Source organism: Monodon monoceros, unplaced genomic scaffold (assembly GCF_005190385.1).
Source record: "Monodon monoceros isolate NGI ecotype Baffin Bay Population unplaced genomic scaffold, NGI_Narwhal_1 Super_Scaffold_19, whole genome shotgun sequence".
NCBI lineage: Eukaryota > Metazoa > Chordata > Mammalia > Artiodactyla > Monodontidae > Monodon > Monodon monoceros.
The window spans coordinates 8,313,386-8,327,478 of NW_021703775.1; the positions used below are offsets into that span (position 1 = coordinate 8,313,386).

Here is a 14,093-nt window from a genome sequence, read left to right on the forward strand (position 1 = left end):
TGTCATTTTCTACTCACAGAACTTGCATATTATTAGATTTATATTTTTGTGTGTGCGTGTTATTGTAAATGATACTTTTTTAAAAATTAGAATTCCAGTGTTTATTGCTAAAATAGGGAAATACAATTGATTATTGTATATTGACCTTGATTCCTGCAACTTCATTAAACTCTTATTAGCTCTTATGAGCATTTTTGAAGTTTATTTTTGGGAATTTTTATATAGGCAGCCATGTTGTCTGTGATTAAAAACAGACCTTTCTTCCTTTCTAATGTATATGCTTTCTATTTATTTTTCTTGTCTCATTGTACTGGCAAGTACTTCCAATACAATGTTGAATAGCCGTCATGAGAGAGGACATCCTTGCCTTGTTCCACATTGGGGGTGGGGGAGGGTAGCATTCAGTCATTCACCATTAAATCTGGTATCTCTAGGTCTTTTGTAGATGCTCTTTATATGGTTGAGGAAGTTCTCTTCTATTGACTTAGTTTACTGAGATTTTTAATCATGAATGGATGCTGAATTTTGTCAAATTATTTTATGCACCTACTGAAAGGATTTTTTCTTCTGTAGTATGTTGATAATATCAATTACATTGGTTTGATTTTTGAATGTTGAGCTAGAATTTCATTGTCCTGATAAAAACCACTTGATCATGATGTGTTATCTTTTTTTATGTTGGCTGGATTCAGTTTGCCGATACTTTGTAAATGATTGCATGTCTACATTCATGAGAGATGCTGGCTTGTAGTTTTCTTTTCTTGTCACATCTTTGTCTGGTCTTGGTATAAAGGCAATACTAGACTCATGAAATGAAGTGGGAAGTGTTCTCTTCTGTATGCTGAAAGCTTATGTAGATAGGTGTTATTTAATGGTTGGTCTAGAACTCTACCATTCTACCAGTGAAACCATCTGGGCTTGGGCTTTTCCTTGTGGGAAGGTTTTTTAACTACAAATTAAAATTTTTTTAATGGTTGTAAGACTGTTCTGGCAATTTTGTTTCAAATGGGCTTTAGCAGATTGTTTTTCAAAGAATGTGTCTGTTTCTTCTAGCTGTTAAATTTATGGGCATAGAGTTGTTTGTAATATTCCTTTATCATCCTTTGTATGTGTAAAGGTTGTATTATGATGTCCACATTTCAGTTTCTTATATTTTCCTCTTCCTCCTTTTTACTTTTGGTCATTCTATTTAGGGTTTTAACAGTTTTATGGACCGTTTTGGTTTTACTGATTTTTCACTATTTTTCCATTTTCTATTTCATTATTTTAAGCTGTTGTCTAATATTTTTCCTTTTCCTTATTTTGGGTTTAATTTACTCTTTTTCTAGTTTCTCAAGGTGGAAACATAGATTATTGATTTGAGACATTTCTTTTCAAGATAAGCGTGTAATACTGTAATTTTCCTTCCAAGTATTGCTTTACAGCAGCAGAGCACAGGGAGGTCAGCTCCTTGCTTTGCGATGACCTAGAGAGGTGGGATAGGGAGGGTGGGAGGGAGGCTCAAGACGGAGGAGATATGGGAATATATGTATGCATATGGCTGATTCCTTTGTTGTACAACAGAAACTAACAGAGTATTGTGAAGCAATTATACTCCAATAAAGATCTATTTAAAAAAAAGATTATTGCTTTAAATTTTGATATGTTGTGTTTTCATTTCCAGTTGATTCAGAATAATTTATAATTTCCTTTGTGACTACTTATTTGACCAGTGGGTTATTTAGAAGTGTGTTGTTTACCAGTATCCTATTACTGATTTTTTGGCTCAAGTGTGACCTCCATCTAGCATCTATAGCTTCTAGGGATTCTATGCACCAGAGTTCTGTAGCCCACACTCGGCATTTAGCAGTGTGTAAAAATTTTAGCTGAATTCATTTTACTGTCTTGTACGTTAGCTTCATCTTCTTCCCATTCTCTGTCATGGGTGAGCCGGTACTCACATTCTATCTCTTCTCGAAGGTGCTTGTCTTTCCTTAAATTTGGGGCTAGTTGATACACAAACTGTGATGCATTCAAGAAAAGTTATGATTTTGCAGATTATTCTTTTTGATAATGCAGGAGAAATTCCCAGCTTTCTACATCCAAAGGTAAAGACAGACATCTCAGTGCCACATATTTTAAGCTATAATTTGGGGAGCATTTTAGAGTTCTAGCCACAGAGGCAGAATGAGAGAAGTTAATGACTTTACATATTAAAATGCATTTTAAGGCTTCATTGCAGGCAGAACTGCATTTGCAGTCTCTCAAACTTCATGAAGCAGCCCTATTGTTTTGTTGTAATAAAATTTGGTTTGCTAACCACCGTGACATTCTCAGTCTCTACACAAGGTAACAGGAAGGAGTTCCTGCATGTATTACCAAGGCTCCCTTCTTCTTTAATGTAAGTTGCTGGCACATTTTGTGCCCTTTGTGAATGGACGACAGAGGTCAAGAGGTTGAGGCTGGGCTTATTTGTTTATTCGGATAGTACAAGTGGCTACTCAGTAGTAGAGTAGAACATCTGTATAAGAAGCTCGGCTTCAGCTCAGCTCCTCCTTGATTGTCTGATGTTGGAAGAGCCTGTAATTAGGTACTTCATTCCAGCCTAGTTATTGTTGAATGAACAGAATTCAAGGGAACCATCTGTTGTACAGGGTTTTAGAATCATGATTGACAAAGATATGTGACATCCAATATGAAGACATCTTTTTTTCCCATCGCAAAATAGTTAGGCCAATTTAAAACTTAAACCTTTAGGAGGAAAAGGCTAGTTTATGCAAATGATTCTAAGATGTTTTAGAAGACTTTAGCTATCTTTTTTTTTTTTTTTTTGGCTGTGTCGGGGCTTAGTTGCAGCACGCAGGATCTTTCGTTGAGGCACACACGTGGGCAGCACATGGGCTTCTCTCTAGTTGTGGCACATAGGCTCTAGAGCACACAGGCCCAGTAGTTGCGGTACGCAGGCTTAGTTGCCCTGCAGCATGTGGGATCTTATTTCCCTGACCAGGGATTGAACCTGCATCCCCTGCATTGGCAGGAGGATTCTTAACCACTGGACCACCAGGGAAGTCCCGAGAACTTTAGCTATCTAATTGTGGTCACCGTGATCTGATTTTTGGGTTACTAATTTAACTTTATTTATTGCTTTTCTTTTTCAGAAAATTCTTCCAGGAGGAAATACATCATTTGATGTAGTTTTTCTTGCAAGAGTAGTAGGAAATGTAGAAAATACTTTATTTATTAATACATCTAATCATGGGGTATTCACTTACCAGGTAAGAATCAGAATGAAAACTTTATTTATAAAATACAGTTATCATCTTCAACCTGTCATATGGCAACCTTTTGGGAACTCTTTTCAAAAATTCAGGGGATAAGGGAAAATGTAAGAGTTTAGATTCAGAGAATTTTTTTTAAACTTTTAATTTTATATTATAGTTCATTAACAGTGTTGTAATAGTTTCAGGTGTACAGCAAAGTGGCTTAGTTATACATATACGTGTATCTATTCTCTTTCAAATTCTTTTCCCGTTTAGGTTGTTACATAATACTGAGCATTTTTTATACTTAGAGCTGTGTTTGTGAATATCCCTGTTCACATCAGACTGTGAAACAAATGCTCTTAAAGCTACAGCTAAAGTGTTACTGTAAGATTGGTTGGCAAAAGAACAGTTAAAAATATTTTCACAGTGACTCTAGATTTTTTTTACTTTTTGCACGCTTACGAAGTGATAATAGTTTCAGGATCAAAACTTATGTGCCTGCTTTTCTTTGGTAATTATATTGTTTAAAATTTTTGATACACTCTTTTCTATGTGCAGTCATTGTTTGGGTTATTAAAGAAAGTGAATGTTTTGTGAATCAAGATTTTTATATATCAAGATAACTAAGAATAATTACTTACTTGACACTGTGCTACACACTTTACATGCACTTCTGCCTGCATTACAGATACTGTTATTCTCACTTTTTTAGATGAGTAAGGTGAAGTTGAGAAAGGTTAAATAATTATGCTACTAGTAAGTTACTGAGCAGGGATTCAAACCCATGTCTTTATAACTACAAAGACCATCCTCTTAACCACTGAGCTATATTGCCCATGGAACTCAATTGTTTAAATCGTTACTTGGCTAGTGTCTTACTTTACAGTTTTTATGCTTTTGTTTTTGAACATTTCTTCTCCACTACCCAGGACACTTCATGTATTTTGGAAATTAGTGTCAGAGTAAACATTCCATTTTAGTCAAGAATCATGTCTTATGCTTATTTATGGTGAACAAGTCTTTAATGGTTGTTTGATAGGCAGTATATACTTTTGAAGCCAGTATAGATGAATAACTTTGACATGCTGTACAGAGCACTTGGCATATACTTGTTGAGTAAATAAAAAGACCACCATGAGAATATGAAGACCTGTGCCCTACAGTGGTGCCCCCAACTGACCTAGGTGTTTGTGGCCCACGGGTGACCTGAGGGTCATGATAAGGTTGTTCTCAAGGTGAGCCTCAGTGCCAGGTGTCTTCACCTCTTCGCATCTAGTCTTTCACCACGTCTTTCTCTTAAATGTACCTTGAGTCTGTCTACCTCTCTCCTCTTCACCCCCACTGCTCCCAGGCCATCCCCACCTCTCACTGGATGACGACACAGGAGCCTCCTGACTGCCCTTCCTCTCCTCCACAGCCCCTCCTACAGTGCATTGTTCACTCTGTAGCCAGAGTGATATTCTCTGAGCATAAATCAGATCCAGTCAGCTCCTCATGTAAATCCTTATGTTTTCCCATTGCTCTCAGAGCAAAGTGAAAGCTTCTGACCAAGGCCAACAAGGCTCTAAGGATCTGACTCCCGTGGAGCTCTCCCACCTCATCCCATTTGGCCATGGTTCTCATCTTATTCTTTGTCTCCAAACAAGCCACACCCTTTCCTGCCTCCTGCCCTTTGCCTGTGTACTTCCCCTTGCAGAATACACTTTCACTGTTGGCTTGTTCTCATCTATCAGGTGACGTCAGTTCACGTCATTTCCCCATCCACCCTCTCTTAAAGAATATTCCCACCCTCGCTCCACCCAGTTACTCTGTATCACATTACCCATTTTTCTAAACCTTTTTATTGTTATCTAGGCTGTCCCTAATATTAGGATGTGAGTTTCATAGGAGCAGGCACATTATCTGTCTCGTTCACTGTTGAATTGTTCAGCAGTGCCTGTGGTTGTACCTAGCACATCATAGGCACTTAATAAATAGTTGTCATTGAATGACTGGCTCACCCTGTTTGGTCAGCCCACATTCCTATGGAGGAATGACCTGGGACTGTGCTTCGTATTTAAGAGATTGTCTGGGCCCTACATCCATCTTCTGTTAGTTGGAACTGGGAAATCTTTTAATTCCCTGTTTCCTCCTTTTGTCTATCCCATGACCTCGTGAAGGACTCCTTTCATTTTCATTTCTAATATAGAAATCATTCCAAATGTATATATATGTGCATTTGTATATATATATATATATAAGAATATATATATATATTCTTGATGTGTATCAAGAATTTTATGTATATCAAATAGGTAGCCAAACAAGTATAGAAACTACATGTGTGCTCCTTTTAAAGGGAGTTACGATTTTTTCCATAAGTTAACCTCACCAGTTTTCCCTAGATCAATCAGTTATAACTATAAAAATGTTCTAAAACTCTAAAAGCAACTAAAATTGCATTTTTTTTCCTCCTTGGAATCAGGTATTTGGTATTGGAGTTCCAAATCCATACCGATTGAGGCCGTTCCTTGGGGCCAGAGTCCCTGTGAATAGCAGTTTCTCGCCTATAATAAACATACACAATCCTCACAGTGAGCCTTTACAGGTGAGTTTATGGTGGTGATTTTGAATGTGTTTAACTTTAGTGGAAATTAATGCTTAGCGTGAAATCTCAGTTTGTTATAGTTTTCAAGACTATTTAAAATAACGTGGTACTGAATAATAGTACTAAAGAGAGATATTATTTTATTGCAGCTTGTAGTCTGAATTTGGGGTTATATCAGTCCAGTTATCGAATTTTTGGAACCATTTTTAAAACGACTGTGGTTTCTCTGGTGTTAGTTTTAAGCACCTGTACATGTAATTTAAGAAGAGTTTTCATCTATACAAGGCCACTGCTTTTCTTGCCTTCAGCTCCTTCTGTCCCAGTATAAATTTTTTAAACCAGTATTCGTATTTATTTCTAATAATAATAAGTTTTTGGTGATGGCAGCCTGGAAATTAAAATCCAAGGAAAGGGTAATATAGAACCACTGATTAAAAGCCAACTTACATTTTTATTTTAAAAAATCCAACTCATATCTTACCCAATGTTTTAGTAGTAAGTATTTTCACATTTGAAATCCCTCCTCACTCGCCCCTTGTCTCTAAGACAGTGGGCGTGACTGGCGTCACTCCTTCAAATATTTCCTAAAATAAAAACCCCACCCCATGCCCCCAGTGACTTCCAGCCGTGTAACATTTGCTGCCACTGTAGCTTCTAGTTTTGCTGTCTGTGTTGGAAGGAGATGTGGATGCTTTCCAGAACAGTCCTTAATGTCCACACCCAGGGCCCGTAGAGTTCTTTAGGACCCCAATACTGCAGAACTTAGTGGTGGCTTGAAAATGGCAGGTGGAGGGAAAATACCATGCCTTATGGTAAGCCACAGCGCTTTGGCAACCGAAATGGTTTTTGCCATCCTAGAACCCCCTGGTAGAAGGGCTCATAAACAGTGAAGGTGAAAACAAGAAAGAACAAGACAAGATATTCAGAGCTGGGCTTATGAAATGCTTAGGAATTTAGTAGCAAGAAAGGTTTCACCCCCAAACTTGGCTGACACTGGGTGAGGATAGCTACGAATAAAAATACTCCACCCAAATTTTGATTATTTGTAGCTGGATATCTTGATCATAAAAGAGGAAAATGCTCTTGTCTCCTGCTTTTACAAGTGAAAAGTATTTCCTCTCCATCATCAGTCTGTCGTTTATATCCTTTTGCTACTTTGGATAATGGTGAATTTTCCCTGTTCTGGCTAACTTTTATTACAAATCTATACAGAAACCTCATAAATTCTTGCTACTTTTCTTTTCTTGACTGTTTTCAGTCCAAGACATAAAAACTGTCCTCTCATTCCCTCAGACCCTGCCGCATGAGTTGCCACACTCTTCTGTAGCAGCAGTGTTACAAAGCACCCAGGAATGTGCCCTCTCTGTGGTTGCCACACCACGGACTGAGGGTCTCGCTTCCTGCTTGGAAGGATGGAGGTTACAGACTCAGCAGATGTTGGCTAATCTACGGTTACTTTAGTAGCCTTACAGTCTGCGCCTTTGCTCCTCAGCCTTTGGAGTCATCAAGCTATAATCTAGAAAAATCATCTCTGAATTCAATAGTGATTTTTTTCTTTTGTTCATCTAGTCTTTTTCAGTTATATAACATTTCAATTCAAGATTTACCACAACGGACTTTTCATCAGCGCACAGGAGAGCAAATGGAAAGCCAAAGTTGCCCTCTTAGAAACAATAGATTGTTTATCTGGAGTGCTTTTTTTTTTTTTTTTTTTAAAGGGAAAATCCAAGTCCCTACCTGATGGGCGCTCTTTTAATTGAGGTATAACTGACATACAACATTATATCAGCCTCAGGTATACAGTATAGTTTAACTATAGTCACTATCATGTCTGTCACGTTCCTGTGACATAATTGCCTTTGTAACTGGAAGGTTGTGTGCAAGGCACTCTGAACCTGGGAGTCCTATAATGTGAGTCCTGTCCTTAAATTTAAGATAGTATTGTAAAGCAAGAAATTACATCTGATTTGTTCATTATACAACACAAACACAGGAGTGTGTTCTCATTGAAAAAGAATGTCAACAATTCAAACGTGTGAGGCAAAAGTTCCTTTGAACTTGCCACCTTCCGGTCCAGTGCTGTCCAGCAGAACTCCCAGTGCTGATGGAAGAGTTCAGTGTCTGCTCTGTCCAGTGCAGTAGCCACCAGCCACAGGTGGCTTTTGAGCACCTGAACTTGTGGCTGGCGTGGCTGAAGAGCTGAACATTCAGTTTTATTTTAGTTCAATTAATTTCAATTTAAATAACCACATGTAGCTGGTGACTGTTATATTAGGACAGCTCCAGCCCTGAACCCTTCCTCAGCGATACCCTTCATGTGATCTCCGTGTGTCACATCAGGCCTTTTTCTGTGTGCTTGTGTGCAGATATGTGGGCACACAAAAATTAACATTCTTCGTGGGACTCTTTTTACATAAATTATATTTTGTATATATTGTTGGCTTCCTTTTTTTCTCTAAACTTTATTAAGTTAGGAAAACTAGCACTGGACTAAAAATCAGGAGTGTGTCGTCCTAGTTTTAATGTAATCTGTCCGTTGATTTTATAGTTTAGCCTTTATCTGTCCTCATTTCCTTATTCCCTTTCCTGTTATCAGTAGCCTACCTTTGTAATCTTATGTTTCCAAACATGGTTAGGCTTGTGTCCTTAATACCTTAGAAGATTAAATGAAGTAGTACATGATGTTTTCTGGTTTTTAGAAAAAGTTCTGCGTCACCCCATCAGTTAAGGTGCTGTTACTGTTAACGCAGTACTGTAGGGGAACGCTAATAACTTGGAAGGCAAGTGATAGTACTCAGAGACAGTCCTAGCTCATTAGTCTTTGCTAAATGCGTCACTGTAACGACAACACACACAAAAAAACAAAAACAGTAACCTTTAAGCATATGCTAAAGTACTGCTGTTTTTCCTGCTTTATCCTTTTTTTGTGTACTCCTAGAGGACTTTTGTGATAAAACAAGTAAAGGTTTTCTACCATTCTCATTCATCCCAAATTTGCATTTAATTAAATATATTCTTTATTTTTAAGAGATAGGGTTACCTGCCTTTAAAGAAAAGTCTCCTGCCATATGACTCTTCTCTTCCTTGGTATTTACCCAAGAGAAAGGAAAGCACGTGAAAACCCAGAGACTTATACAGCATGGTGTTCATAACAGCGTTGTGACCAAACATCTGTAGTGACCAAAAACTGGAAACACCCCAAATGTCCATCAACAAGTAAATGGATCAAAAATTGTGGCATATCTATGAAATCAAAAAGAAATGAACTGGACTTCCCTGGTGACGCAGTGGTTGAGGGTCCGCCTGCCCATGCAGGGGACACGGGTTCGTGCCCCGGTCCAGGAAGATCCCACATGCCGCGGAGCGGCTGGGCCCATGAGCCATGGCCGTTGAGCCTGCGCATCCGGAGCCTGTGCTCCACAACGGGAGAGACCACAACAGTGAGAGGCCCACATACCACAAAAAAAAAAAAAAAAAAAGAACTATTAGTACATAAAACAACATGGTGGATCTCCAGATAATTACACTGAATAAAAGCAGCCAGACACAAGAGTACATACTGTATGGTTCCATTTATATAAAACTCTAGACACTACAAACTAATCTAGAGTGGCCAAGAGCAGCTCAGTAGTTGCCTGGGGATGGGAGAGGGCAGAGGGTGACAGGTGGATTGCAAAGGTCATGAGGAAACTCTAGGAGGTAAAGGGTTTATTTAATATCGTAATTATAGTGGTAGCTTCATGCCTGTGTACCTGTCAGAATTCATCAAGTTGTACACTTTAAAAATGTATAGGGCTTCCCTGGTGGCGCAGCGGTTGAGAGTCCGCCTGCCGATGCAGGGGACACGGGTTCGTGCCCCGGTCCAGGAAGATCCCACATGCCGCGGAGCGACTGGGCCCGTGAGCCATGGCTGCTGAGCCTGCGCGTCCGGAGCCTGTGCTCCGCAATGGGAGAGGCCACAACAGTGAGAGGCCCACGTATCGCAAAAAAATAAATAAAAATAAATAAAAATGTATAGTTTAGGGCTTCCCTGGTGCCGCAGTGGTTAAGAACCTGCCTGCCAATGCAGGGGACACAGGTTTGAGCCCTGGTCCGGGAAGATCCCACATGCTGCAGAGCAACCAAGCCTGTGTGCCACAACTACTGAGCTTGCGCTGTAGAGCCCGCAAGCCACAACTGCGGAGCCCATGTGCCGCAACTACTGAAGCCCACGCACCTAGAGCCCGTGCTCTGCAACAAGAGAAGCCACCACGATGAGAAGCCCACGCACCACAAGGAAGAGTAGCCCCTGCTCGCTGCAACTAGAGAAAGCCCGTGCGCAGCAACGAAGATCCAATACACCAAAGATAGATAGATAGATAGATATAGATAGATAGATAATTTTTTTAAATGTATAGTTTATTGTACATGAATTATACCTCAGTAAACAGTTTTTAAAAATCATGGGTTGGGACCTCTCTGGTGGTCCAGTGGTTAAGACTCCACATTCCCAATGCAGGGGGCCCGGGTTCGATCCCTGGTCAGGGAACTAGATCCCACATGCCGCAGCAAAGATCCTGCCCTCAGCAGTGAAGATCCCGCCTGCTGCAACTAAGACCCGGCATGGCCAAATAAATAAATATTTAAAAGAAACAATCATGGGTGTAGGTACAAGCCACAGAGATATATTACTAGTAGCTGTGATTTTGCTACAGAAGTCTTCAAATATTTTCATACTGCACTGATATTGTTGCATATGCTGAAGAATGATATGCTCTTCACTATGTCACAATTACAGTAGTTATTAGATCTGCTGCTAGATCTTGTTATAAATGTGTGAATAAAGAAGCATTTGTGTTACTATAAGAACTGTAAAATTTGTATTTCTAAAATATGATACTTTCCATAAACTGTTTCCTTAGGAAAAAATAGAAATAAATGTCCTACGGTTGGATTTCCTAAAATCCAGTCTCTGAAACAGCTACCCTATTTCCGAGTTCAGTATTTCAAAGTTACCTTGCTTTAATTAAATACGCCACCATTGCTTACCCGTATGAGCACTGCCTCTGGTGATGTGACACCACACTTATCCTACATTTATATCTGTAAACGTCTTTAAATTTTTTCTGATGAACAGTTAGGGTGTCAAACGTTTCTGTATAACAGCAAATCACTTGCATTGAAAACATGATTTTGACTTAACCGTCATGTGCTCCTTTGTCACAGGTTGTAGAAATGTACTCTAGTGGAGGAGATCTTCACCTCGAACTTCCGACAGGTCAGCAGGGAGGCACCAGGAAACTGTGGGTGAGTGCTGACTTGTTCTCTCTTGTGAGCTCACATGAAACCAGTTATTCTCTTAAATACACCAGAAAATACTTAACTCCTCATCACCCGAAGAAATACGGGTGACTTTTCTGTAATTATTGTCTTAATATTAAATTTATATCAAACTAACACAACATTGTAAAGCAACTCCAGTAAAAATTAATTTAAAAAGATAAAATAAATTTATATCACATATACTTGAAAATTGGAGAGAGAGAGAGAAATAGAATAGTAATTTTTGGAAAGAGCAGTGAACAAAAATTGGTGTAAGCTCTAACCCACTGTGTGGAAAGAAAGAGGTTTTAACTCTTCTTCCTCAGAATAATATTAGTAAAGTTGTCTCTGAATCTAATCATTTATAATATGCTTTACACTAATATTGAAGAAGAAAAAAAAAAAAACGTGAGAAGGACCTGCTACATGTTTTAAGGTAAAACATTGAACATGCATACTCACTATTGATGGAGGAGATGCCATTTGCAGAGGGAACATAGTCAGGCCCTCCTGATGACTTAGAAACTTTAAATTTTTAGGCGGTCTATAGCCACGTTTAATGCTGTTTAATATTTGACAGTACTCTGTGTCCATGGTTAGAGAACCACTTTTTCTTGGAGAATACTAGCAAATATTAACAGATTAATGAATACCTAGTAACTACCTTATTTACAAAGGTTCCTGCCATAGGAGGGTTGTTTTTATTTTTTTTTTAATGTTGCCTACCCAGCTTTAATCAAAGAAGGGAAAGTCATAGAAAATGCAGTTCTTGTACCGAGGTCACTAAAATCGCTGCTCATTCGTAATTGAAGACACACGGATCTGACCACTATGAATAGGTTCTGAACATCAAAGTTTCTTTGTTAATTGCTCTGTTAAACACACACAGCCTCTAGATTCTGTCACATGACCAGTCTCAGCCAGGGAAGGGACGTGGAGGGGACGCTTTTAGGATATTGACTTGAACATTTAGAAACCAATTTGTCAGTGACTAGGTTAACTTCTAAGATGTAGAAACACTCTAGCAGGTAGAAATGTGTAATGGATGGTCTCTTTATATCCTTTCACAAAAATGATTTACCTTGAAATTATGATATTGTTTGAAAAGCCTTTGGGAGAAATAGTGTATAAAACAGTGCTTCATAGAATTAACTATAAGCAATTAAATTTGTATTATAATTCTAGATAGAAGAACTAAGAATTTACTATGAAATATAACCGGATTCTAATAAATAAACTTTTAAAAATTCAGATTTCTAATTAGTTAAGAACTGTAATGAATGGTAGCAGACATGGCAGATTGTTTTAATACTCCTAGCAGCTACGAGGAACGATATAGTGACTATTCTAGAGTGAGAAAAAGTCAGTTGGCGTTGACCTCACGCCCAGCCCATTTCAGTGTACATGAGAAAACCCCAGCTCCTAAAGATGGGGAAGTGGATGGTCTATCTCTAGTGGCCCCAGGAGGGTTCCAGTCACCTCTTTCCTACTTTGAGACTAAAAAGTTAAGAGAGTAGAGGCAAGTGAAGACCAGTAAATTCTAAACCATGGGGATTTCTTAAAATAGGCCAAAAGGTGTGTGCAGAAAAACTCTGGTGGTCCCGAGGGAGCCAGATTATTCAAAACCCAGGAAAAGAATTATACCTCAAAAACAAATTTTTTTCCAGTGAGTCTTCCTTCTAGTGTAGATGTAAGTGTTCTCTTTTTATGAGCCTAAAAAGTTATGCTATCTTACATGCTCAGAGCCTTACTGAACGCGGTTGGTAAACTGGATTTGCTTGGGAAGCTTTGTTTTGTTAGGTTTTAAATGAAAGGAGAGCAGAGTCTACGCTCTCTTGGTTAGCATTTAAAGAGAATCCTAAATGGGCAGAAGACCTAAATAGACATTTCTCCAAAGAAGATATACAGATTGCCAACAAACGCATGAAAGGATGCTCAACATCACTTATCATTAGAGAAATGCAAATCAAAACTACAATGAGATATCATGTCACACCAGTCAGAATGGCCATCATCAAAAAATCTACAAACAATAAATTCTGGAGAGGGTGTGGAGAAAAGGGAACCTTCTTGCACTGTTGGTGGGAATGTAAATTGATACAGTCACTGTGGAGAACAGTATGGAGGTTCCTTAAAAAACTAAAAATAGGGCTTCCCTGGTGGCGCAGTGGTTGGGAGTCTGCCTGCCGATGCAGGGGACGCGGGTTAGTGCCCCGGTCCGGGAGGATCCCACGTGCCGCGGAGCAGCTGGGCCCGTGAGCCATGGCCGCTGGGCCTGCACGTCCGGAGCCTGTGCTCCACAGCGGGAGAGGCCACAGAGGTGAGAGGCCCGCGTACCGCAAAAAAAAAAAACTAAAAATAGAACTACCACTTGACCCAGCAGTCCCACTACTGGGCATATACCCAGAGAAAACCATAATTCAAAAAGAGTCATGTACCACAATGTTCACTGCAGCTCTATTTACAATAGCCAGGACATGGAAGCAGCCTAAGTGTCCATCAACAGATGAATGGATAAAGAAGATGTGGCGCATATATACAATGGAATATTACTCAGCCATAAAAAGAAATGAAATTGAGTTATTTGTAGTGAGGTGGGTGGACCTAGAGTCTGTCATACAGAGTGAAGTATGTCAGAAAGAGAAAAACAAATACCGTATGCTAACACATATATATGGAATCTAAAAAAAAAAACTGGTTCTGTAAAACCTATGGGCAGGACAGGAATAAAGACGCAGACGTAGAGAATGGACTTGAGATAGGGGAGGGGGAAGGGTAAGCTGGGACGAAGCGAGAGAGTAGCACTGACATATGTACACTACCAAATGTAAAACAGATAGCTAGTGGGAAGCAGCCGCATAGCACAGGGAGATCAGCTCAGTGCTTTGTGACCACCTAGAGGGGTGGGATAGGGAGGGGGGGAGGGAGATGCACGAGGGAGGAGATATGGGGATATACGTACA

At 39.4% G+C, this 14,093-nt stretch overlaps 1 protein-coding gene across 2 annotated transcripts in view; it reads left to right on the forward strand.

The window, feature by feature from the left end:
- The window catches only part of TMEM131 (transmembrane protein 131), a 193,471-nt gene that overhangs the window by 109,490 nt on the left and 69,888 nt on the right, over nt 1-14,093 (forward strand). For both annotated transcript variants that reach the window (XM_029232608.1, XM_029232607.1), the window contains exons 6-8: nt 3,138-3,254; nt 5,707-5,829; nt 11,035-11,115. In XM_029232608.1, coding sequence (XP_029088441.1) covers nt 3,138-3,254; nt 5,707-5,829; nt 11,035-11,115 — 321 coding nt within the window. The remainder of the gene's footprint in view (nt 1-3,137; nt 3,255-5,706; nt 5,830-11,034; nt 11,116-14,093) is intronic.